The sequence below is a fragment of the Gallinula chloropus genome (assembly GCF_964237585.1).
Source record: "Gallinula chloropus genome assembly, chromosome: 7".
Lineage (NCBI taxonomy): Eukaryota > Metazoa > Chordata > Aves > Gruiformes > Rallidae > Gallinula > Gallinula chloropus.
The window spans coordinates 12745414-12771289 of NC_140092.1; the positions used below are offsets into that span (position 1 = coordinate 12745414).

General features: G+C 35.3%; 1 protein-coding gene across 1 annotated transcript in view; it reads right to left on the minus strand.

Moving 5' to 3' along the window:
- Window positions 1–25876, minus strand: part of ARAP2 (ArfGAP with RhoGAP domain, ankyrin repeat and PH domain 2) — a gene marked incomplete at both ends in the record, with an annotated part of 118038 nt that overhangs the window by 13890 nt on the left and 78272 nt on the right. The window contains 8 exons of the mRNA XM_084266843.1: window positions 2780–2919; window positions 8428–8556; window positions 12890–13007; window positions 14109–14183; window positions 19815–19883; window positions 20675–20822; window positions 22670–22775; window positions 25001–25213. Of these exons, the coding sequence (XP_084122969.1) occupies window positions 2780–2919; window positions 8428–8556; window positions 12890–13007; window positions 14109–14183; window positions 19815–19883; window positions 20675–20822; window positions 22670–22775; window positions 25001–25213 (998 nt within the window). The remainder of the gene's footprint in view (window positions 1–2779; window positions 2920–8427; window positions 8557–12889; window positions 13008–14108; window positions 14184–19814; window positions 19884–20674; window positions 20823–22669; window positions 22776–25000; window positions 25214–25876) is intronic.

A 25876-nucleotide genomic window follows, 5' to 3' on the forward strand; every position in this document is an offset into this window, starting at 1 on the left:
AACATATTAAATTCAACAATGCTAAATACGAAGTCTTGCACCAGGGAAGGAGAAAATCCCTGCAGTGACACAGACTGGAGAGCATCTGTGCTGAGAAGCAACTGAGGGTGCTGGTAGATGGAAAGCTGGGAATCAGTCAGCAGCATGTCCTGGCAGCAAATGAAGTCTTTTGGGCTATGTTAACAGAAACACAGCTGGTAGGTTAGGAAGAGTGATTCTCTTCCTCTCCTCAGCACTTGTGAGACTGGAACTGCAGCCTTGCATCTAGTTTTGTGCCTCACAATAGAAAAAAAAGAGAATCAATAATCTGGACTATTTCAGCAGAGGCCCACCAAATTGGCCGAGGGCTGAAGCATTTGCCCTTTGAAGAGAGACTGACCTAAAAGCTGCCCCCAGTAACAACAGAGAAATTACCAAGAAGATTGAGCAAGGATATTCACATTGTGCGAAAACGACTAGATGTAAGGAGAATCCATGAGGATAGTCAGATACTGCAACAGGCTGCCCAGAGAGGTAATGCAATCCCCATCCCCAGGGTTTTTCCAGACTTAACTCCATCAAGCCTTGAGCAACCTGTTCTGACCTCAGTTGCCAGTCCTGCTGTGAACAGGAAGTTGGACTAGAGATCTGAAGTTCCTTCCTTCCTTGTTCCTTCTCAAACAAACTATCTGTAGCCGAGGTCCAACAGGCACAACCCACAGTAGGTGGGAGAACTGAATATGCCTGGAGGATGAAATACTGAAAGGAAACAGTAACATTATCACGTCCATTACTGTACTACAGAACACAGTAACAACTCTTTAGCACTTTTAGGGTTTTATTTAAAACCCCCCCAACAAATAATAAAATAAACCCCCAAGCACCCCCAAAACTTAACTCCTTAACAAATCTTGTAATCCCAGTATAGAAAGCTACTCCATAGTATTTATTTTCCTGTATTCTTAATTTCTCCCTCTACACCTTTCAATCTCAAACACTGTGGTGTAGGGAAAAAAAAAAAAGAGAGAATCTGAGATGGCACAAACATTTAAGCAAAACAAACTAACCCTCCCAACCCCACCCCCACCCCCCCCAGTTTTATGGTTGGCCATCTTCTGTAACTTCCCACTCAAAGCAATGGTACTGCCAGGATGAATAAAACCACAACACTCCTACAAAGCATACTATTCGGTTAAACAACAGTACACTTCTCACACAAAATGTACTTTAAGCATCCATTTGTCTGGGTGTGAGCTTATCTCTTAACAACAGTACATTAAAGTGCTATGCTATTGCAGTCAATTACCACAGTATTGTAATTTAACGTACAGTATCATGGAAACTTTTCACTCTCTTGGTAATTGCTCTTGAACAAGAGCCACACTTAACAGAATGTATCTCCACCTGCATATACAAACTTAATTTGCTGCTAATGAGAATTTATAAATTAATTAGTACATGTAGTCTTATTAAATATGATTTTCCATCTGGAATGTCAAGTTTTCCTACTATTTATTTCTAAATACGACTAAAATGAAACCAAGATTACTACTGATAGATGAACAACTCTCAAAAGAAAACAAACTGATATACACTATTTTGTCAGAATGGTATTTCCATTTGCTTTAAAGAAACGAAAACCAAAAAAACCCTCAAAATAAAAAACCCTAAACCAAATGAAAAGTCACTTAAAAGTAACACTATTCAAAACTCCACCTGAGTTGAAATTTAATGTTTTATAAATCAGAATGGCTTAAAAAAGCAGATTGCAAAATAGTACAACAATCCTATCAAACTCATTCCAAGATACTAATTAAGGTTTATGGCCATATTAATTTATTCTCACATATGTGCCAATTTAGTTTTAGCACTAAATTTTGAGATACTATTTTTGACACTCTGGGGTCATTCTAATTAAGATTATATCCACAATATCAGGAGATGACACAACATTTCTTTTGCATTAGCTTCAGCAATGGATCTGTCCTTAAAAAAAAGGTTTTTTTAAGGTCAGCACGTGTACATCTGCTGGATGGGCAAAACCCGCAGTCAGCAAAAAAAGCACTTTAAGACTTTTTTTAAAACCAGAAATTATCAAAACTAAAATGAATGCATAGTTCACAATTTGCATGATTTAGTTTTATACTTTAATACAAATCCCAAATCACTTTTGAAAGGAAACTCCTATGAAATATTTAAAACTGAACTCACTATGCTATGTGCTTAAATACCTAAATTTGCTTCTGCGGAATTCTGAAGTATGTCTAATTGGCAGTACCAGGTTTTGGAGGACTAAGAATACATCTGAAAAGTGTTGTTAGGAAGCAGAGGAATATTTTGTTAGTGAGGGCTATTATTTCCTATAAACTCTCCTACTATGACACTTGTAGGCATAAGTATCCTGTTGCTTTTAATTTCTAAAGGCTTTGTGTGAGATACCAAGAAGAAACCAGCATGCAGCTCACTTAAGTTCTGTATGACTTCTATTACTGCTCTTTACAATAGATTTTCAAAAAACTTAGTCACAGCACAAGCTGTAGGCATTCCTAAACATCGGTCTATTTTTGTTTTTAAAAGCTAATAGTAATGCATGATTACAATAGGTAAATGAACAACTGACAAGTTCCTTTTAGTAAGGCATCTATGATATACTAAAATAAAAAACTTCTACTTCAGCCCAGCCTCTAGAAGTCTTCAGTCAATATCAGAAATATTGATCTATTTGTCTGTCTTATGTTTTTAATATAACATGAGCTTAAGAGTATGCTTAAGAGTTTAGTAAAGAGTTCGTTTGTTATACCTTCATATCCTTATAAAGAAGCAAGTTTCCTTCCTGTAACACAAAATAACGCTCTTGAAATTTGTTTCCGGACAGTAGTTTTGATGGTTCTTCTTTGTACTTCAGACTGGCAGCCTTCACGCTACTTTTCTCATTTTTCTCTATCAAGAAAATAAAAATCCATTTTGTTAGAAGATTATGTAACATGAAAAGATGCTAGTTTTTAAGTGTCCTGAATATAAATGTTTATCAAAAGACTAAAATTACAATTCTATTGATTTGTTAATATGATATATATAAAAATAAAGTTTATAATATAAATGAAAATTATTTCTAATAAAGATGTAACTATGTATTACATTTAAATACACACAATAGCATACATATTAAAAAGATATTCTTTAATATTGACACCATTATGATTTTAATTTTTATGGGGTAAGGGAGGGAAGTCTTTTCTGTTTCCCCTTTAAGATAACATGGAAAGAACCCACTAACAAAGTCTTTTCAGAATAAAATGTGCAGTTAATTCCAAAAGTATGACACGTCTACTTTGTTTCAGAAAGGTAACAGTTTCCACAGAGATCTGTGTTGTGGTTTTATGTGAGAAAGTTTGAGGGGAGAAGGGGGGGCTGCAGGGTTGGCTCCTGCAAGAAGCAGCTAGAAGGTGTCTGCAGGTTCGACAGGGTAAACAACAGACCACTCAAGGCCGGAGTCATTGTTGACCAAGGATGAGCCAATCAGTGATGGTCACAGCACCTCTGGGACTCACATTTGGGAGGAAAAAAACCAAATGTTAGCAGTAGCTTTTTGCCACCAGAGAAGGGAGTGAGATGTAAGAAACCGTGCAGGCACTGAGGCCAGTGAAGAGTTTGGGAGGAGGTGCCCCAGGTGCCCCTGCAGCCTGTGGAGACTATGGTGAAGCACGCAGGCCCCCTGCAGCCCATGGATAATGATGGGGAGCAGAGTTCCCATCTACAGCCCGAGGAAGACACCACACCAGAGCAGGTGGAGACACATTTTTCCCATTTGAGTCAAAACACACAAATTTGGTAAAATTAATAAAACCCCCAAATCACCCCCCAACTCCCACCAAACAATAAACAACAAACTACAGTCACCTTTATAAAGCATTTAACTTCATACTGAAAATGATAATTAAAAAAACCCCAAACAACTAGAACCACTGAGTGTTTTCAATGGTAGAGACTAGATTTTTCAGTACATTTTTCGCAATTTAAAATTTTAAATAAATTATTACCAGTGCATATAAACTATTGTATCTACATATAAATAGATGTTTTTGGGTTTCCTATTCCACTCTATTTTGTTTTTAACTAGTTTATCAGCATTTCCCAGCAATCCACTTTCAAACAGCAAGAATTTCTGACCACTAATTACAGTAATTACCATGTTAATAGGACTTTCTATATGCACATAAACTCAAACCAAAATAGTGCACTAACAAAGGAACAATAAAAGAAAAATATAATTCCATCTTGCCTTTTATGAACTCTCTATGAAAGAGCACAGGATTTAGCAGAATTTTGAACTATACTTTTTTTCCCTTGAAGTACCTAACCGTGGAAGCAGACTACCAGCAGAGAGAGAGAGCAACTAGGCAGGCCATGAACTCTTCTCCTCCATTCCAGGCAACACTGTTTCACCTTGAAGAGGGAGCCATGCTAACAGGGCTAATAATTCCTTTATCCCAAAACACAAGCAGCTTACTACTTAGGCCGTATTTTGGCTTTCACCACCAATTTTCTTTTGCTAAACGTAGATATTTAGGAATACTGAATAAACTCACTCAGGAGTCCCAGAATGCTAGTTTTCATAATATATTAATTTCAAGATAGAAAATAAAACTGTTGCACAAAAGGATTATGTGGTCTATCGGTCTATGGAGAACTCAACTACTCAATTGGGTTTTTTCATTAGAATTCCACTTGGGATTCGAACATCTGATACCAAAATTCTACTATTAAGCAGTGCCACAAAACATAATCTCAAAAAAATATGAATGGTTTAAAAAAACAAACAATAAAATACATTTTTATTTGGCCAGGAAAGACAGGAATACAGAAGAGACCAACTTTCATCAATTAGATAATTTTTTTATTTGTGAAGAGCTGTATTACACAGCCACAGCTAACTATATGAAGTGATGCTTCAGAAGCAATGCTTGCTGTAACATGTACTAATCAAAATCAGGTATTTTATCCATTTTCATACATTCTGCTAAATAAGCAGTCAATATCTTTAAACACTGCATGACATGCACAAAGCAAGTATGAGAGGTGACAAGGGAGAATCATGAATTTGCATGAAAAACCTCTAATAAGCCTAAACTACAGGCTGCAATACAAATATATTGCATGTTACTGTTTGCAACTACTTATTTTTCAGTATTTAATTTTTTAATGTTCTTTTAAAGAACATTTAGGCAGTTATTCCACACATGACTATTCATGCCATTTTAACAGTGGAATGCAGTAGACGTGTGGTTGTGCATGCACGAAAAGTGCCAAAGTGACATCCAGTCTCAAACATTCAATTATGTAAATATACTTTAAAGAGCATACAAAAAACCCCCAACCAGTTAGGTTTCAAAACTCAGAGTCAGATTCTACTATCATTTTTACAGCGTAGAGAGACTTTGGGACTACCTTGAAAAATTAGATCTCAATCCCATCTCTCATACTGGCTGAAAAACAGCTGTTTAAAGAGTCAGAAGTAAATTATCCCTCCTACTAGCCCTAATTATTTGTAAAAAGAAGATAATTAAAAATGGTGAATCTAATTCCCTTTTGCTTTGTATCTTAGTACAAATTGAAGTTATGAAAAGCTTTTACAAATATAATGGAAATAAAAAAAATAATAAACTGCTTTGATTTCAAAGGCATCTAGATTCCAATCAGCATGCTTGCCATGAAAGGAAAATCACGAAAGAAAGTTTCCAGTATTTTCATTCCGGTTTAAAAAAGAATCTGAAGAGACAATTGATACAATTCACCAATTAAAAATCAGAAGTTACTTGGATTGCTTCAGTTACAAGTGCAAATATACACAGTTAAAAGAGCACTAACATTCCCTCTTTGACAACAGAATATTTATTGCATGTTCAGAATAGAATATGAATCATCATCCACACAATCACAAGCTCTTTTTGTTTTGCTTTGTTTTTTACCAAACCAAACAAGAGTAGCATGTTTGTATCAAATTGGAAGATTTTAAATTTCTGCACACAGCTCTCAACATGACAAAAACTCATTCTAAACTTCACAGTACTCCCACCATAGCAAATCTATCAAACACACTTGATACAAAGATCTCTGAAAAGCCTGAAGGAGGAAAAATAATAATCCTCTAAAAACTGATGATATGCTATATTCTATAGAAGCCAATATTTCACAAAGTAAATCTAAAGTAAGTGGGATGTGTCATAAGCAGAATGTTTTTTCAGATACAAGCTTTACAAAACATGTAGAACTTTCTAGGGCTTTGCAACTAGCAGGGATACACTTAGCACATTTAGGATTGATCCACCTATAGTTTAGAAGTTTGCATTTCAAAGAAACTCTGTGAATAATAGCTTGTTCTCAGAAATCAATACTTCCTACTCAAATTATACATCTCCTTACTGTTAAGTTTTCAAGTACCTATATACACACACTTTATAGAAAAATACAAGAGAATAGATACACTAAGAAAACTTAATATGGGAACTTTTCAGGTAGGGAAAAGAAAGAGGGTCTTGAAATAGAACTAAGCTCTACTGAGTATCTCTTATACCAAAATATAATGCACACCTTGCCCATCTGAACAACACTTGAAAGAGTGCTCCTGCAACAAGCATGAAAAGCTTGTAAATTGTCAAGAGAAAACTGAAGATCTGGAGGGAAGTGGAAAACTCACCACGAATTTACTGAAACGCATAGTACAAGTAAACTAACATTTTCTCTTTCTTGAAAAGGAAAGTTGATCTCTAGACAAGAGAAAATAAACATCTAGACCTCAATACAGTGTTCAATGGTCAAAATGAGAATGAGTACAGTACTTATAAAAAAGAGAATGTACTATGTATAAGAAACACAGGAAAAGTTGCAGAAGACAATGGTAAATTTCCAAGATGAAATAAGGCTAGTATTTCTTTAGGCTCAATATTGAAATAACATTAGTTCAAAGACCATTAAAGACTCTGGAAGAAACAGGAGAAAAGTGCTGATGACACAAAGCTCTGAGGTAAATTTAACAGAAAGAAAGGTCAGGAATATCATAATTTAGTCCGTAAGATTCTAACATAAATCAGAGAACCAAGGGAAATTAATGGAATTTGGTTAAAACAAAATGTAGTATGATCACAATCCTATTAAATCCACTGCAAAGTAGGAAGACATACATCCACCCAGTTGTCCATCTGTATGGGCCAAGGCCAGACAACTGGGTACATGGATATTCTAATCCTTATGTGTTTCTTAGAGCAGTGGTTCACACAATCCTTACGATCCATTCCCTTTTCTGATTATACCTCAACATAGAGTGAGGTGATGGGAGTTCATATATCAACCTTTCAATGAAGTAAGCCATTTCTCTCTATTCACTATCTGCTACAACATGCTTAGAGACAGTGAAACTCAAATACAAATGACACAAATACCATATCTGTTAAGGTTGGTTCATAAGTGTGGAATATGCTTTTACAGGAATAAAGTATGGTGAGACAAATTTTCAGAAAAATAAGCATAATAGAGTAACTTCTACTTGAAATCAAGACAGAAGAGACATAGAGATGGAGAGAATAAGACCTCTGTGGATGGGGAAGAGAGGAAAAGAAAAAATATATTTGAATAACTCATTAGATAAAACCAGACAGGCATTAAACCCGGCATCATGCGTCACCAGGAACTGTTTTACAGTGACAGCATAAAGGATTTCACCTGTTTGAAATTACAGGATATTAATTTTTGGACACATTTAATTTCTAAACTCCTGCTTACCTTAAAGCAAACACTGCATATTATTACACAGGAGACTTAAATCCAAGTATTATGTAAAAAAACCGCAAAAAACAAAACAGGACTGGGACAAATTCTAAATCATGTTTTTCCACTGTATATTTGAGCTATATTTCCTTTCAAGTGTCAGATCTAAATTCCTTATCCTTTTTAAAGGCCACATACTTGAAGTCATTCAGTTGCTTCAGTACATCATCCAAACCAGCTTTGTAGTTCGGAGGCATTGGATTATACAACAGAAATAACTATTGGCATAAAACATACTTTGTGTGTATATATATAATTATTGTGTATACAAACTATATATATATATAGTTTGCAGAGAGAGCGTATAGTGTAGTATATATGTGGATGGACTGTGTAGACCTTCACTATGGATAAAAGAGCAGTCTCAGGCTTGACAGAAGTTCATAAACTGTGAACTGAATGCACACTTTCTGTATACTTTTGTGGTTGAATGTGAGAGCTTATAGTTTGTACAAACAAGAACATCCATAACTTCTATGTTTTAAAAGGAAGTCAGCGCAACCCTCAGTAAGTCAGTAACTTTTATAAAGCAGTAGTAATTCAGATGTTCTGGGACACTTTGCCCCAGTTAAACAGCTGGTATTCCCCACATGGAATACCTAATTTTTTAAAAAAGATACGTACCACTGTAGAGTTTTATCATGTCAGCCGTTAGAAATCTCTTTATTATCAGATATGCAGTGCCAGGCTCTGGTAGTGAACTCCAGTGCAGAACTTGTTCTAGTACATTCTCTGTATAATGCAGCGGGCGCTCTGAAAAATGCCAGATGAAAAAAAAAAAAAACCAAAACAAACAAAACATGAGATTGAAATAATAAAACCCAAAAAACCCCAAACAAAACAAGAAGATTGGAGGCCCTTACAAGTGACATATGCCTATACAGAACACTGTCTCATTCTCTTTGAGCTATAGAACAAAACCACTGCTTTCATAACAAGACGATTAGGCACTTCACTGACTTCCCGCAGCAACACCTTTGCCAGCGGGGTCTGCGTAGATAATGAGTAGCAAATTAAACAAGCAGTAGTAAAACATTCAATGACACTTTTGTATTTAGTTATGAATATTTTCTTAATGCAAAGACACTAGAACACTGCTTTCAAACTAAATACAGAAGTTAGTAGCTATCACAGGGCATACCTAAGTATGATAAAAGAGAGCTGAGACCTGCAGCTATACTGGACCTCACTGGTCTAGACTCAATACAAGAATGAATAATCAGAGATACCAGTTCTCTGCAATCAAAACCCAGAGAATTTGGAGCAATTTTAGTGGGAAGAAAAAACCCAAAACACACACCCGAAACTGGTATAGACTATTTTGTCTGTAATGATCAAAACCGATTGAGACAGATTCTTGATTTCATAACATGCCTTTTCCTAGCAGGGAAAGCATGTGGTCTTACTAGGGAAGATCTTGCAAATAGTCTCTAAATCTGCATTCCCAGAGAAAGCACAAGTCTGAGACAGGCAGTGCTATACAGCCTGAGGTATCATACAAGGCAACACGGATGCGGATAGAAGACAACTGTACAGTTGTCCTCAACTAATTCTTCCTCTATACCCCTCTACCCCAAAGGATTTCACCTCCTCAGCAGTAAATATCTACTACAATTCATGAAAGCACAAGACCCTTAATGATGGCATTGCAGGCTACAACTTACAGCAATGTATCCAAATGTTACTTTAGCTCTAAAGCAAGATTTTTCCAGAAGCTCTGAGTTCCAATTTCCATACCAATTTATGTGGGTCAGGCCTTGAGCAGAGCTGGGTACAGCTCCAGGAAAGTCACACCTGTGTGACACGGTCATGTTGGGTCAGGCAGTCTAGTCCCGTGTCTCTAGAGTACTGAAAGGAAAAGTATGCCACCATAATCTCATTTTTCATTTCTGCTAGGGTAGATGAATATGAAATGTCAACAGCTGTTTTGGGACTGTCCAGCACTACACTCTAACACAACATATTTTCCTGAATACCAGAGCTTCAGAAAGCAGCAGCCACAAATAGCACACTTAAGTGACAGAAAAAAACCCTACCGCTGCATTGGGATGTAAAAACTACTACCTTACTTGTAGACTTGTTCTACCACATACAGAAGGATCTTCTTATTCAGACATGATGCCAAAGCAGCCTAACAAAAAATACTATTCTGTAGACATCAGCTTAGTCCCTGCTTTATAACACCATTTATTCTGGCCCTTTTGTTTTCAATGGTCAAACTTGAAAATTCCTTTTCAGCTTCTCTGAAACTGTGGACTCTGATGTGACGAGAGTGGAAACAACTTGTTGCCTTTGTACAAGAGAAAAATCCATTTTAAGGAGAAGAACTTCACAAATCAAAGGCAGGAAACACTGGCAAATCACCACATCATCCTAGAACACCAGCAGTCCCAGAGTAAACACCTACTGTTTTATTTATAGTTGCATTTAAGACCATCTGTCATTATGGATTACACGGTACATAAATCATCATGCTGAAATGCATTAGCTATTTTACCGGCAACACACCTCATTTACAAACTATCCATCAAGCATAAATTACTAAAAAAAAACCCAACACCCTATTTTGAAAAAGCATATGGTATTGAATGTTCTGCATTAGGCTAGATAAAATTATCAATTATTTCAAATTTTCTATATGCAAATAATTTAGTTGATTTCTAATATTGGAATTTTAGTATTTTGAGCAGCAAGCAGTCAATTACCCTTTTTCTTAGGTCATCATATGCTGGTAAATATCCAAAATCAGTCATTTTCACCTTAAACAACATTAACTATCAGGAGAAAATTACTTTTTAGAAAATATAAGTTTCAATTTTCTTGGCTTCTCAGGGTTCATTTTCAGGGCAGTATATCTTAAAAAGTAAAGTAACAGTCATACAAATTCCGGATTAAGTGAAGCCAACCGAATACCACCACACACTAGACAGGTACCAGACCACAGCAGGAACACAAGCAGAAAATCCATTTCCATCAGAAAGACACTTATCATTAATGTATTTTTGAAACAAAAAAGCAAACTTTATTTCTGTCATTATATGCCAGAATCTCAACTTACTTGTAATTATCTTAGGTAACAACGTTCAATGGTGTTTCTTAAATGATCTTAGTAAGATCAACTTCCAGTAGCAAAGACTGAAGCAGTTTTTTTAGTTCTTTTGTGTCACATTCTGACAAAATACTGCACAGGACTGTTTTTCTCTGTTACTTACTCTGTGTTTCTGCCTTTTGAAAATGTGCTAGATTCAGCTATCGCACCACAGGAGTCTTCCTGAGTAAGTGCCTCTTATGAAATGCGGTAGTTTTATTTTTGTTTTTCAACATTATTAATTCACTTAGCCTGTTCTGATGCACAGATTCTTCCAAACATGAAGCAGATATTTCATCAGCAGTCTCTACTGATTTGAGCCAGGTGCAGAATTAGATTTTATTTAGTTTGGTTTTTCTTTGAGTTTTAAAATATGGGCATGCCATTTCAAGCTTGCATTACAAACTCTTGTTTCAGTAGGATACAGTCCAACCACTTGCTAGTATTTATTGTCCTATATACAGCTTGTAGTGTATCATTAAGCTTAATTTTGATGATCTTCTTTAGTCATTAGCTCAGACAACATTTCTAGCCCACACTAAAACACTAGTCATTACACCCAAATATCTCAAGAAGATGCTGTGGGGATCTATCATCTGTATTTACTTTCATGTCCTCTTGGCCATATCTAGTTTATCTAGTTTTCATTCGCCTGCAAGTGTTACATATAAAATTCAAGTATATAAAATTCTTTTGACATTTTTTGACTGCTCAATCAAAGGAAAAAGTATTGCTAGATTACTTGTAGGAATTACCAGGACTCTTCTGAAGACAACAGATGCTAGCATTCTTTGTCAGTTGACACCCATCATCTATGAATCTCGAAGTGAACTCTGTTACAACTCTACACAACATCAGCACAAGACCACAAATGCAAAGAAGGATCAGGATCATTATTTTAAGTCAAAGGGAGAATTCACTTCCATTCTCATTATTGATACAGCCAAAGTCAAGACATAAGTATATAAGGAATACTAGTAAATCTGAAGAGATTAGTGCAAGCACATCTGAAAATCAAATACAACAAAACTATTCAAACCATTTTGGAATATTCAATAATCTGAGTTCTCTCAATTTTTTTATGCTTTTTTTTTTTTAAGCTTGAAAATAGGTTTCTTCACTACAGAAATAAACTAGTCCACAGTGCACTTCTGTAACATGAAAACCGTGAGCAGCAACCTACAATGAATTGCAAATAGAGGTTGCTTTTTACTGAAAGCATATTTCTCTCCTCAAGTATTCTTAAAAAAATCAGATAACATTACTAAAGTATTCAAAATACAATGCCTTAGCTAAAAACCCCCACCAAACCCCAACCATTATTACTTTACGATATTTTAAATATCTCTAAAAATAACGTGCAAGCTCCAGCATGTATAAAGCACTCCCAATATGAAAACCTCTCTACAGTTCATGAATACTGCAACCATGTGACATTTGCTCTTGGTGGCAGTGGAACCATATGTAAAACAGATCTTTCAAGATTCTGCTAGATACACCATAATGCCACTTGCTATAAACACAGGACGACACACTTTATGTCTCCTTTTCATCTACACAGATAAAGCAATTGACTAAATAAAAAGATCCCCTGCCCTAAGTATTGCATGTATTTTCTCATTTAAATTTCTGAAAAACATTATTCCTTACAAAATCAACTGCTGACATTCTAATGGAAATAAGTTTCTTCTTTGAGACTTATTGGTAAGACCTACTTTTCTACAGTGATGTCTAATGAACTGCAAAGCAGAGTAGTACAAAGACCATTTTTTCAGCCCTCAATTTATAAGCATTTTAAATCAATTCATCACATTTCTGGCAAAGTGTAGAAAGAAATCATGCAGGTGCCCCAGTAACCAAATGTAAAACAATGGAACAAAACATAGTTTTTCATTTTTATTAGTCTTTTAATAAGTCTTTAACTAAGCCTTTGATTAAGTATTTAAAAATAAAGTTAATAAAATTTGATGAACATGAATAAGTTTAAGTGTCACTAACCTAGTTCTCCATTTTCAAGTACTTCAAAGGCAGCCCAGATATCATCTTTGTTAGGAACTATGTCTTTGATTGCTAAAACATCATTAGTTAATTCTTCTGCTTCCGTCAAAGGTGATACCTGTAATAAAAATTGAGTCAGTTTATAATATATTACAATTACTGATTTCTGGTTTGGGTTTTTTTTTTTTCCCCAAAATCTTCCTCTCTGCAATCGACTCAAAACTCCCCCAAACAGGCAGATAGAGTGAGTTGGAAACTCCTAAGATGCCAGACTCCAGCATGCTTTCCTTACTTTGTTCTATGAAATCGAAGTTATAATGTTTAGCTGACTGAATTTGGTAACTTGAAATTACTTTTCTCTACCTTTGAAAACTAGGAGGAAAACTAAACAACCTCAATATATTTTCTTGAGTACGGGAAGGTAAATATTACAGGAATACCATTTTTTAAATCTTAGCAATCCATATATCCATTTTTAGTACTATTAAAAAAGCATGTCTTACGTACATGTATTTCTGTATGCCACATACCATGTATATATAAAAATACAAGTGTATGAGTCATATACTGAACAGAGCAAAAAGAAAACAGAGTGGTATAGCATTAAAAAAAAATTGCCTTAAATTTTAAATTTTCTACCTCCTCCTTAAAAATACCTGTCCTTTGCCATTACCGAAATTATTTTTTTTCCCCTCAGCATCCAAACAATACAGCACTACTACATGGAGACAAGTGTGTTTAAAATGCACTCAGATATAAGGCTGAAAAACCTCAATTATAGTAAGGAACAAGCATCAAGTTTCTTAGCACTCAAGGAAAGCACACAGACATTGGCAAGAAGAAAAATCAGGAGGAAGGTCATTTAAATGGCCTTGTACTATTGAGTAAAAGCAGCATTCACTGGGTACTTGTAAGTGTTCTTGTATGTTGCACCTGTACAGCTGCGAAAATCCGTACCACTGTATATTGCAGAAGAACTAAAAGAGGATGCCTCCTTTTAGAAATTGTATTATAACTTCCCCCTTAAAAAAACATAAGAAGTTTTTATAAAATTTAGGCAACACAGAAAATTTTTAAACAGTAATTGAAAAGAACAGTAATAGATATAAATTCAAACTTCCTTTATGAAATTACGTAAAAAAAAAAAAAAGAAAATAACCTTAGCACACTTCACAAGAAAGTGCTCAGTAAAAACACTGTATCACTTTTATATACTAACCCTGATTATAATACTACAGTCGGGCTCTTTTCTTTCCACATAAACCTCAATAAGCAAATCTCCAGCCTGGGAAACCTGAAACAAAAGAATTGGGAAAAAAAAATTAGTCTCTCTTAGAAATACTTTAAATATCCACTTAAATCAGGGAAGTACAATTATTATCTAGTAGATGTGCTACAACCTACTGAACTCAATATTTTTTTCCACCACTTATCTACAAAATTAGTCCAAACATTGACTCTAATGGGAAAAACCACACTACCTTCACTTTTATTTGACTAGGGTAAGAAAAAAACCAGCAACTATTCACAAATTCAGAAGGAAAATCCAAACCCTGGTTAATCATATCAAACAGAATGAATACACTTTACACGAGTGTACCTTAGTATCTCAATCTGCCAGAATCATAGCTCTGATTTAGAGGTTAGCCAGACTCACTTCAGAGCCAAGAGAGAGGAACAGAATTTAATACCATGAAAAAGACAGGTCAGGAACCCCAACCAGAAATGTGTAAATGGAAAGTGTGAGAGAAAATTACACACAACAGGATATTCCTGTCATATAACCATATGTACATATCCCGACAGTAAGAAATTACTCGTAAGACTACATTTATGATTAATAATCACAATGGAAACTTAATTAACTTTTTCTTTAAAAAAAAAGAACTAAAACAAATGCTCTTGACACCAATCTCTATCTAAATGTGGAATAATTATATTATAAATAAGTTTATTACATAATATGTAATAATTTTATATAGTCAACACGGACTAACATAACTTAAGCATATTTAACAACATGAAATTTTCAAATTGGGAAACAAATAAATCCAGCATTTTACAATCAAGGAGAAAGAGAAGAATGAATCACGAGAATGAATTTAGTATTTTTCATCATAATAAGTTTTGCTCAACCATGGCAATATAATTATCTTGGTGGACAAGAACTTTTTAAAGTTAAAAATGTCTCACATTTTGCCTGTTCTACTTCCGTTGCAGTATAGTCATAGCATCTTCAGAAGATTGTAATTAATCCGATTACCAAAGATATGTTGTAAAAGTAAACACATGGTGATGATCAAAGACAAGAAGAAAAAAAATAAGGCAGAAAAATGGACATTTCATTCCATTATAAAGAATAATCAAATTAAAATTAAGAATAACAATGTATGGCTTAATTTTGAGAACAGTATTCATAGTGATGCTTGATATCTACATGTTACTTCAAACAGAGACAGAGGTTAAGAAAAGTAAAAAATGCTGCATCATATACAGAATAAGACATAGAGAAAATTATAGGAACAGGAGAGCTTTGGGATACATTTTGACTAATTTACAGAAGCTAAAACTACATTTCTAGAGAAAAATAAATGACAGCAGTCAATTTTAAAGAGCATTAACATTCTGAAAAACGGCAACTTTAAAGTTAGTTTAGCCTCTGAGAATAGAAAACTAATGGAAACATTTGTGAGGAAAAAACGTTACAAAGCTACTTTGAAGAAAGCTGCTTAATTACAGTGGCACAGACTTGAAAAACTCATTTAGTTGCAAAATTTGCTTTTCAGATGATATTACAGAAAAAGGTTGAATATAAGAATGAAGCTGACATTTGATTTCCACTGGGCTCATATAAACAACCGTATGGAGAGAAAATGTGATGTAAATTACAGCAGCAAATAGAAACAGCTGGCGTAAGTATATGGTGGACAGAAAATGAAGAGCAACTAATGAAGTGACACCTGGAATGGAACTTTAGTGACATTTCAGAATTGAGAACTTCCAGGCCTTCAGTAGAAATTTGGTTCAGTTGTTCTTATCTGAGCATTCTGCATCACCAACTTGGAGGTGGTACTACTGTAGCACCTTATGTACTCAAATATAACCACACCACTCATTTTCCCACAAATATTCATGTTTTAATGCAATGATGATAGACTATCAGATATTAAATCAAAAGGATTCTTCACAAAATTCTAAATTGTCACTGCTTGAGGCATAACTTGCCAATCATTCATGCTGGTGGGCTTCACACCATAAAAAGTTTGAAATAATAGCAAGTGCACCATCTTTGATCAGAATTAGCCCATTGTGCAATGAAGTGGTCCCACGTACAAGACATTCACACATTTCACATGTTATCTGCACATGGTGTTTCAGAAAAATATATTTTTAAACGAAATGCTTTTTACATTAGTCATGTCTACTTTAGAAAAATGGCAATTGGCAGAAAGCATTCCACAGCCTAATTCAGAGGGGGGAAAAAAGCCATAGTCACAATCAAATTCCCACAGACAGTCAGGCTTTTGAAGACTCCGTTCCTCAGTTGTTACATTCAAGGGGTAATAGACAGACAAGACAGAGAGAATGCAGTCCCTATTCTTAAAAGCATTTCAAACTTCAATTTATCAACCATTAAAAGGTAGAAGTTTTGTTCTATTGTCCATTGCTTGTTTAGAAAGCTAAAAAGAAAAAAGCCATTGTGTCTGGGGCAAGTGCTTCCAAACAACTAAGGTCTCCTGAATTCATATTTCCTTATCTTGACTTCCCGTAGGTCTTTTTCCAGGAAATGCCACACAGAGTAAAGATGCCAATGATTTGATAAGACCTGAAAGCATTTTCTAACCCAAACACAGAGCATTGCATCATGTCTTCATATACAATATCAACAAAGATTAATTAATAAATTCCAGTAGCTCAATTACCATTTTCCTCAAAGCACACAAATTATGTACTGAATAAATATTAAGATTTTGTGTTTTCCAAGCAGGAATCTGGAATCACTTCACATACACAATTTTAGAATGCCACAGTGCCCAACTTCATTCTCGGACATTTTCGAAGCTCTACTTGTACAAGCATTCTCTCTGAAACTAGAGTAGTCATTTCTAGCAATGTGTTAAGAAAGAATGAGAACAAATTTGACAGTTGCATACCACCTAATAAAATAAGAGGCCTTTTCACTGCTGCCTTCCTAATTTTAAGTACTATAAAGCACTGTAAATCATCCCTTTCTATCTTTGAGGCATGGATGGATGAACAAAGAGCTCCTGACTGAACTCAGATGTACAAATGAAGCAGAAGTGATGGAAGCAGGGGTGGATGACCCAAGAAAAGTGCATAGTTACTGTCCCATTGTGCAGGAATGAGGTTAGAAAGACCAAGAACAACCCTAAATTGAAGCTTGCAAGAGATGCAAAGGGCAACAGGAAAAGATTCTAACATAAAACAGCAAAAGGGAGACTAGGGAAAACATGGGCTCACCGATGGTCAGGGGACAAATCACGCAGAAGAGCCTGTTACTCAATGCTTTCTTTGTATCAGTCGTTACTGATAAGACTGACCATCAGGAATCCCAGGCCCTTGAAACCAGAGGGAAGGTCTGGAGCAAGGAAGATCACCCTCAGAGAAGGATCAGGTTAAGGTGCACTTAAACAAACTAGATGTACGTAAGTTCATGAGGTCTGACTCATGAGGAATCTCACTGATGGCGCTAACACCATTCTCAATTATCTTGTAGTCCTATGAGGAGTGGGATCCTTCCAGGTCCCTTCCAATTTGAGCTATTCTATGAATCTATGACAGTTCTGTGATGAGGCAGCAGATTTTAAGTTTAAAGTGCTATTACTATTTTTTATAAAGAATTTAGAGCTTAGTCATGTGTGTTATGAGAATCAAGCCAGAGTCTATTAACACAGTAGGTATAATCATTAATTCAGAAAGATTATTATTAATGCTAGAGGCCTTACTGAGAGTAAGATAAGAACAGGTGAAATCACAGTTCAATCTTTCTACAACTCTGCCTCCCAACAACCTAGAGACTCCAATAGAAACCAGTCCAAACAGGCCCCATTATTCATGAAGGTTCCGGTTTTATTATGAAGTTTAACATTTGGTAGACTAGCGTTTCAGGCACTGGGTGCTTTTTAATAAAAAAAACTTACCCATTTTAGAAAAACTAGACTTTTACCTAAAAAACACAAAAGCAAGTCTCTGTCTTTATGTTTTTGAACACAATATACCTCATAATGCCAGTGTGGTGCAACAAATACAGAACAAAACCACTTCAAGTCTTCTCCACAATCTTCCCAGCTTCAGTTTTCAGCACAATCACCTAGCCAGCAGTTACTACCACAATATTCAATCCTTCAGCCACTTTTCATTTTCCTTTCTACATTTTTTTTCCTCCCTAACTAATGTGAATGTCTCCACTATGTCTTTCTATACTCACAACATTCCTCTTGTATCACCTTCTGGAAGAATTAGGGAGATACAAACATTTAACCATTAAGGCTTCCAGACTTGCCTGGAAAAATCTAAATAGCATCGGGTTTTCTTCTAAAACCACAGAAAATAATGTATTTAAGCCTATACACTTTCACTACCTTCAACTTCAAAACTTTATCCTGTAATCAAGATGTGCATGAACCTCAGAATTAAGTTTCATTAAAGGTACTTCAATACCTGCCTTGCAGAATGCTCTTAGGTATATAAAATTTGGGGATTTTTTTGCCATTACCAAGGCAGATATTTCCATTCTGCAAGACAGACACCAAAATTAAGCTTTAAATTGCTTTCCAATGACTTGGTCACTCCCCACCGGGCACCAAAAAGGAGGAAACAGGCGTTGTACCTTCTATATGCACATTCACAGTAGGTCATTATGGTCAGAAAACTTCATGCTACTCTGATCCAGGCAATAAGGGAATACAAGATAAAAATAAAACTCCACATAGCAATTCACAGAACATGCAATTTCAACATGTATTTCCAAGACCCTGTCTTCTTAATGATGGCTTACAATGTACCTTAACACTGTTGCTGAAAGGGGGAAGGCAGCCAACAGGCATAGCATTATAGATCTTTTTTTCCTGCTAGCTTTCTATTAGTTTCTAAAGCCCTATAAGCTCAAAAAATCACTGAAAGCGTCTCCACTTCAGATTTCTGAAAAAGCTTTTAAGCCCCCTGCATTTCCTTTTACCTCTCTTAATTCAGCCACCTTAGTAGCGGTATGAAACTTCCAATTTTTGCTTTAATTAGGACTGTACATAAATACCATTCAGACAGTGAAACATGCTATCACTTCACTGTTTCTTAAACTCTGAAGGTATTCAAGAGACCAACTCAAGATGATAATAAGTGACATAAGCCCTCACATTTTCTTGTACTGTATCCTGAAATTCAGTTTGATCTTCAGTATGCATCCAAAGCTTCCCCAAATAATATTTTTGTGTTGGGGCTCTACAATGGTCAAAAAACAGGATGCAGCTAAAGATTCAGATGTTTAAAACTCCAAAAATGGACAACTAATGAAGAGAGGCATTTATACCCAAAACTCATGAAAAAGAAGTATTAATATAGACTTACAGATATTTAACATGCCTGTTTAAAATAAAAAATCCTGGCCATCACTTGCAAATTTTGACCATTTCCTTCTAGTAGAATTTATGAAGCATAGTAAAAGCATGTAACAACTTAATTTATCGCAGTGCTAAGGCCAGAACATAATTCCACAGTATGCTTTACACAGAACTTTTTTGCTTTATTATTTTACGCCTCCTATTTTATTTCCCTCAGCTCTGTAGTTAACAACAGTGGTGAGTATATAGAGTTAGAAATTTACATTTAGAAATCTAGGTATAAAAACCTGTAAACAAAATAGTCTTTGTTAAAATTGTTTACATACCAGTTGACATTTGACACTTACTTGAGTGTCTTTCCACCTGGTAATACAGCTGTTTTCTATATCCATTTGTTTGACTTGGTCTTCATTGATCTGTTTAAAATGGGTGATTTTCATCAATTAATGAACATTTCCAAACTAATATAAAAATTACAACAGAAGCTAGGCAACACTAATTTAATATAAGAAACTAAGATAAATACAAATTTAAATAAAGGAATGCTTACATCTAACTAGCTAATAATAATTATGCAAAACCAGTAAATATTATTACAATTAACAATACACTTAATCTTGTTCGAATAGAAGCAGGTATGCAAAATAATTTATCAGTCAGAAGCAGCACTTCACTGATGGGATACGTTAGAATAAACTTTACCAAATACATGTTAGAAGAGAGAGGTCTCCATGAAAAACTGCCAAACAATGTTACAGTGGCACAGTAAATTCTAAACCAAAACACATAAAGCAAATTACTCCAAGAGGTATCTTTTCTGTCCAGTTAGGTTTAAAGTTCCCTCTAGGCCAAAGGAAGCAAACCCTTTCTCTATAGTCTTTGGTGTAACCACCACTGGGAGATTAAGAATGCAGAATTCTTCCATGCTCTGGTTCTGATCAGGTCCATAAAATCTGAATAGAACTGGTATGCTTGCATCAGCAAGAAAAACGTGCACCATTTTGGTAACATGTAGTCTTTCGTACACATGCTAAGCTAGCTGGGAAATAAAATTTAAAGCAAAGGCCACTGTCCACTGAATTAAGAGTTCAAAATGCCATCAAATCCTCAGAGAGTGTAACTAATAGCAAGACCATCTTTAGGATTTCTATATTTTATCACGTCTAACAGCTGAGCAATTCGAACACTTTGATATAAAAGTACCTACATCAAAAAGTTGCACGTAATTTTTAATTAGATCTTCAATTACATTGACTTCTTCACTAGTTTGGCCTTTAGTTTGAAATAAGCATGAGGAAAACACCATGGCTAGATTGTGAGGGTTCATATGATTGATTTCAGAACACTTCTGCACCCTGTTGAAGGAAAAACAAATCATGTTTAGAAGGTTTCACTCTATTTTTTTTAAATAATGTTCCTCTACAGAATATGGAGTGCATTTCAAAATGAATAATTACATTAAATGCAATGAAAGAAATCCAACATTATTTATTTATTTCTTCATATTCTTTATCTCACATCTCATTACAGAAATTAAACCTAATATTTTCTATCTGAATCTCAAGGGATAGCAAAATTATTTAGAATGGATTAAAACTAGAATGGTTTGGTTGAAGGGAACTAAAACAATCATCCAATCTGATCACTTCAGGGCTGACCAAAAGTGAAAGCATGTTAAGGGCATTGTCCAAATGTCCTGCCAGTGTTTACCCTGACAGGCTTGGGGCATCAACCACCTCTTTAAGAAATCTGTTCTTAAATTTGGCAACATCTAGGTTAAGAAATGTTCCTAATGTCAAGTCTTAAACTACCCGGTGGCAGCTTTGAACCCTTCCCACATGTCTTATCACTAGATTCCAGGGAGAAGAGCTCAGCATCCCCCTCTTCACTTCCCTTCCTCAGGAAGCTGCAGCAAGCAATGAGGTCATCCCTCTGCCTCCTCTTCTCCCGCTTAGACAAGCCCAGTGTCCTTAGCCACTCCTCATAGGACATGCCTTCCACCTCCTCCACCAGCTTTTTTGCCTTCTAGATGCATTCAGAGACCTTCCCAGCCTTCTTAAATCGTGGGGCCCAGAACTGCACACAATACTCAAGGTGAGGTTCCACCAATGTTAAATACGGCTTCACTATAGTACATTACACAAGTATATCCTACATACTTATGATCTATGATCAGACCAGAGGGTGGAAAGAAATGAGATCCTTCTCAGTTTCTGTTTTTGTGCTGAAGTTTTCATATCACTTCTATTTACATAATGTGTTCTCTTTAAAAGTAAACACTTTAAAGTATCACAGAATTGTAGCTGTTATACACATGAATTCAAACTACTTTCAGAACAGATATAACAGCATATTGATATATCTGAACTGGATATGCTTAGAAACATCATTAAATGCAATTCTTACTATAATATTTATCCCAGTAATGGTACCAGTTGATTTAATAATAACATAAACATTTTTTAAAGGACATCTGCAATGTACCTGGCCATGTAATGTAATTTCTGAACACAATATCCCATAAAGAGATTCTCTACCCACTGCAATTTATCAGGAATATAACTTTACTTGTTCAATAGATAATATAAACCATTACTATTTAGCCATGACACTGCACAATCATCCAAGTCACATTTTTTTTTATACATTTGCTGCTGCTTATTTGATGTAGGAATAAGACATCACTTCTGTTGCTTAAACAAGTTTATATTAGGGATGTTCTCTACCACTACTTCAGTTACAAAATGAAGCACTGATGAAAACCAGGAAGGGTAACTAATTCTCAAAGCTATTATGTGCAATACAGATTGTGGAGACAGACATTTTGCCTGAAAAAAAAAAATCTTAATTTCAAGAACCATTTGCAGCAACCCACTGGAAGACTAGCAGATTTGGAGTAAAATGAGTTCTTATAAAGAACCTACATCAAAAATTACCCTACTTGGACACATACACTGACAGCCCTGTCTTGCCTGTAAGGCTGTTCCATTCCATTGACATTTATATATAACTACTGCTAAAAATACAGCCAAAGAAAAAACATATTAGAAATTAAAGACTATCAAATATAATTAATCGTCACAACTGTGCAAGCTTTTGATGCTTACTAGTTAGTATAACAAGCCACATTTCCTTTCTAGTGAAGTTGTATCGAGAACCCATTACAAGAATTTCTCTGCTGCAGTGAGTCATTTGCACTGACCTGTAAAGATGTTCAATTAAAGCAGCCAAAGTTGCCCTATTGACTAGTGGAAGCGTCCGAATAAAAGCTCCATATTTCCTCACGCGCTCCTTTTCATTCTGTGTATCTGCCGGAAAATAATAATCATTGAGCATTAGTAACAAAGCCTACTAAAACCAACAGCGATTCTCATTTAATACACTGCATCATCAACCATTTAAAATTACAATTTGCCCAATCAAGCTCTTCTTCATAAATGCAACACTGACGGTCTACTGTTGAACACCAGCTCAGGGAAATGGTACCAGCAATAAAGAGGGACAGTTCTATATTCAAGCAGCATTTGATACAGTTTAAAACTAAATCCCAGGATAGCAATTGCTTTGCCTCTCAGAGGATATTTCACCCCTAGTTTGTGTGTGAACCTTTAAGTGCATCTGTGTACGCACAAGCGCAAATGTACTTCTAAGAGTTCTAAAAGATGAGAAGAGCTTATAATTGTCCTTATTTTTATTGGAAATGCTTATTGAGGCCCAAAGTACTTTAAGTATCCAAATACAGAACACCAGTAACAGGAAAGCAAAAGGGGGTGTGAGTTGTACAAAGTCGCATAGCTTGAACAGCGGCAGAGCCAACGACAGGAATGCCAGTCCTGGGAATTACAGTACCTGTGACACAGCCACAGCTCTTTACCTTCAAGTTCAGTCTGGCTCCCTGTCCTGCATAGTTACTACAGTGCATAATCCTGCTCAGGGCACGAGCGAAGTCAATGCAAATGTTATTTATTTAGCTTTTTCTTCTCAGTCCTTTGTTTCTGCTTCTGTGCTTTTTTGTTTTCAGACGCTTGAGAGAACAACTCTCATCTCTTCCAGCTGATTGCCACAACTCTTCACTAACTACTGCACCATGTTTTGATTTCTTTGATAATTGGAAGAAAAAATAAACAAACAACAACAACAAACCCTAGCAGTTTAAAGGTCTTCTACTCTATCTTCCTAAGTGTTCTAGTCTTCCCACAAGTACTCCCAGTGCCACTTAACTATTAAAAGGATAGGATTCTCTGCTGTAAAGCTGAAGCAAAATTTTAGCCCCGGTGTCAAATTAGGAAGTTAAATCACTGTAACACTATTATGCACTTTCACAAAAGAGCTAACTTAAGTCTAAACTACTACCGAAACAACTTTTTTTCTGATTTCTGACAAGATGAGAGCAATCTTGTAAGTGAATAAATTCTTAGTATTTTTTCCTCTAGTTTGTTGAAACCGAGGTTAAAGGTCAAAGACGTGTAATAGTCATACCAGAATTTCCCAAACTTTTAGTGATTCACACTAAAGCAATGCAAACACACATATGTTTGAACTTAAGCAAAATCGGAGGGAATATGCTTTTAGGATTTTTTTTTAAGCCAAAACTCACCACACAGTAAATAGGCCTATATGATTTCAATGCATTAATGCAGAAATTAATGGTCAATCTTAGGTTTTGCTATGCATCTCTTATTGCTACGCATCATCTGCAATTCTATAGCACAGTTCAGGAGATAAAACATTTGTTTTTTACTGTCTGTAAATGCTAGCATAAAGAAACAAATAGAAATATTGCTGGTTTGTAAGACCATTGTGAAAATCATCATAATTTATGTAATAGTAATCGCTTAATATATAAGTAATCTCATGGTTTTCTTTTCAATGATAGAGACACACAAGCTCATGTTTTAAATACATCACAGGTTACAGCTTGAAGTTATTTAAAATTTTCTTTCATATTAAATTAATTTTTCTAAAGAAATAAAAACAAGTAAGCATTGTTAGCAGGCTAATATTATTAATGCATAACTTTGTGGTAATGTTCATGAAAGATATCTGAAGAATTTAAGCAGCAAGTGTGTCATTTAACTATGATGCAAGATGACAGCATACACATTTTGCCACTGCAGAACTAAACTTTTACATATGGTCAAAAGACAGAGTACACATTTTTTTCCCCACTTTAATGTTTATTTATTTCTTGACTTCTACCATTAATGCTTCCATAAAATATTAATCATCACTTCCTACTTTGTGTGGTCCAATTACAACAGTGCAATATTGGTCTACTGTTTACAGACACATTGTCAAGTAAACGCCACTATTTGTATTATTATTATCCTGGTCCTCTTAAAGGCGATAAAATCCCCTCTGATTCTGGCTATTGCAGCCAAGCATTAAATAGGTTTTTTCTCACTATGATTGTTTTGCCAATTGTCAAACAACACAGGTTGACACAGGGAAAGTAATTAACAACCCCCCCAAATTTGAAGAGTGTAAATGTGCATACAACTTTTTTTGTATTGAGTGTTATCAAATATATTACCTAATGCAGAGATCCAGAATGGATACAGTTCTTTAGTGAGAAGCGCATCATCTATTTGAGAAAGAAAGCTTTTCAATACATCCGTCACATCTTCAAGCTGATGTTTTCCTGCTCTTAGTTTAACACTCCTTGCATCTTTTTTGAAGCTTTCCAGCAGTTCTGCCACATTGGAAGCATTGCCATTCTTAAGGTAGATCTGCTTGCTACCTAAACCTAAAGTTACACAAATATAGGGCAGAAAAATAAACAGATGTAAAATCAAGCATTGTTTAAAAAATTTCAAGCATTATTACATGAAAAGCACATCTGGCTGTCAAACACATTGTACTTCCTACTAAAATCTCCCTGACCTTTTGCACATAAGCTTTGTTAGTAAAAACAATGCCAAGTCTGTTTCACCCAACCAGACCTCTTTGCAAAAAATACACATCATAATATTAAGCAAGCCTGGGACCAGAATCCCCAAATCTCTTCAAGACTTTCTAAAATAATAGTTGCAAAAGACACAATAAAGGAAAGAGGTTTTGATGGCTGGTATTGTATTACACAAAACACAGATGATTTCATGAGCGATACTCCAACTATAGTATCACCATATTGATAACTCAAGTCTCAGTAAAGTATTACTGTATTCATCCAACCTGAAACATTTAACTTTTAAAAGCCTCAACATGAGTAGAAAACACTCTTTTTTTAAGTTAGCTTTAGGCTTTGGTGGTTTTACTTGTTAAATAGAATAGTGGCTGCCTGATGTCTTCCTGAACGTGAAAAATATCAGGAAAAAAAAAAGTTCACAGTCCAAAGTACAGTCAAGATGACTTTCAATTACTGCATACTGGAGTAGTCAAATCTTTTAATTTTTCAAACACATGTGGA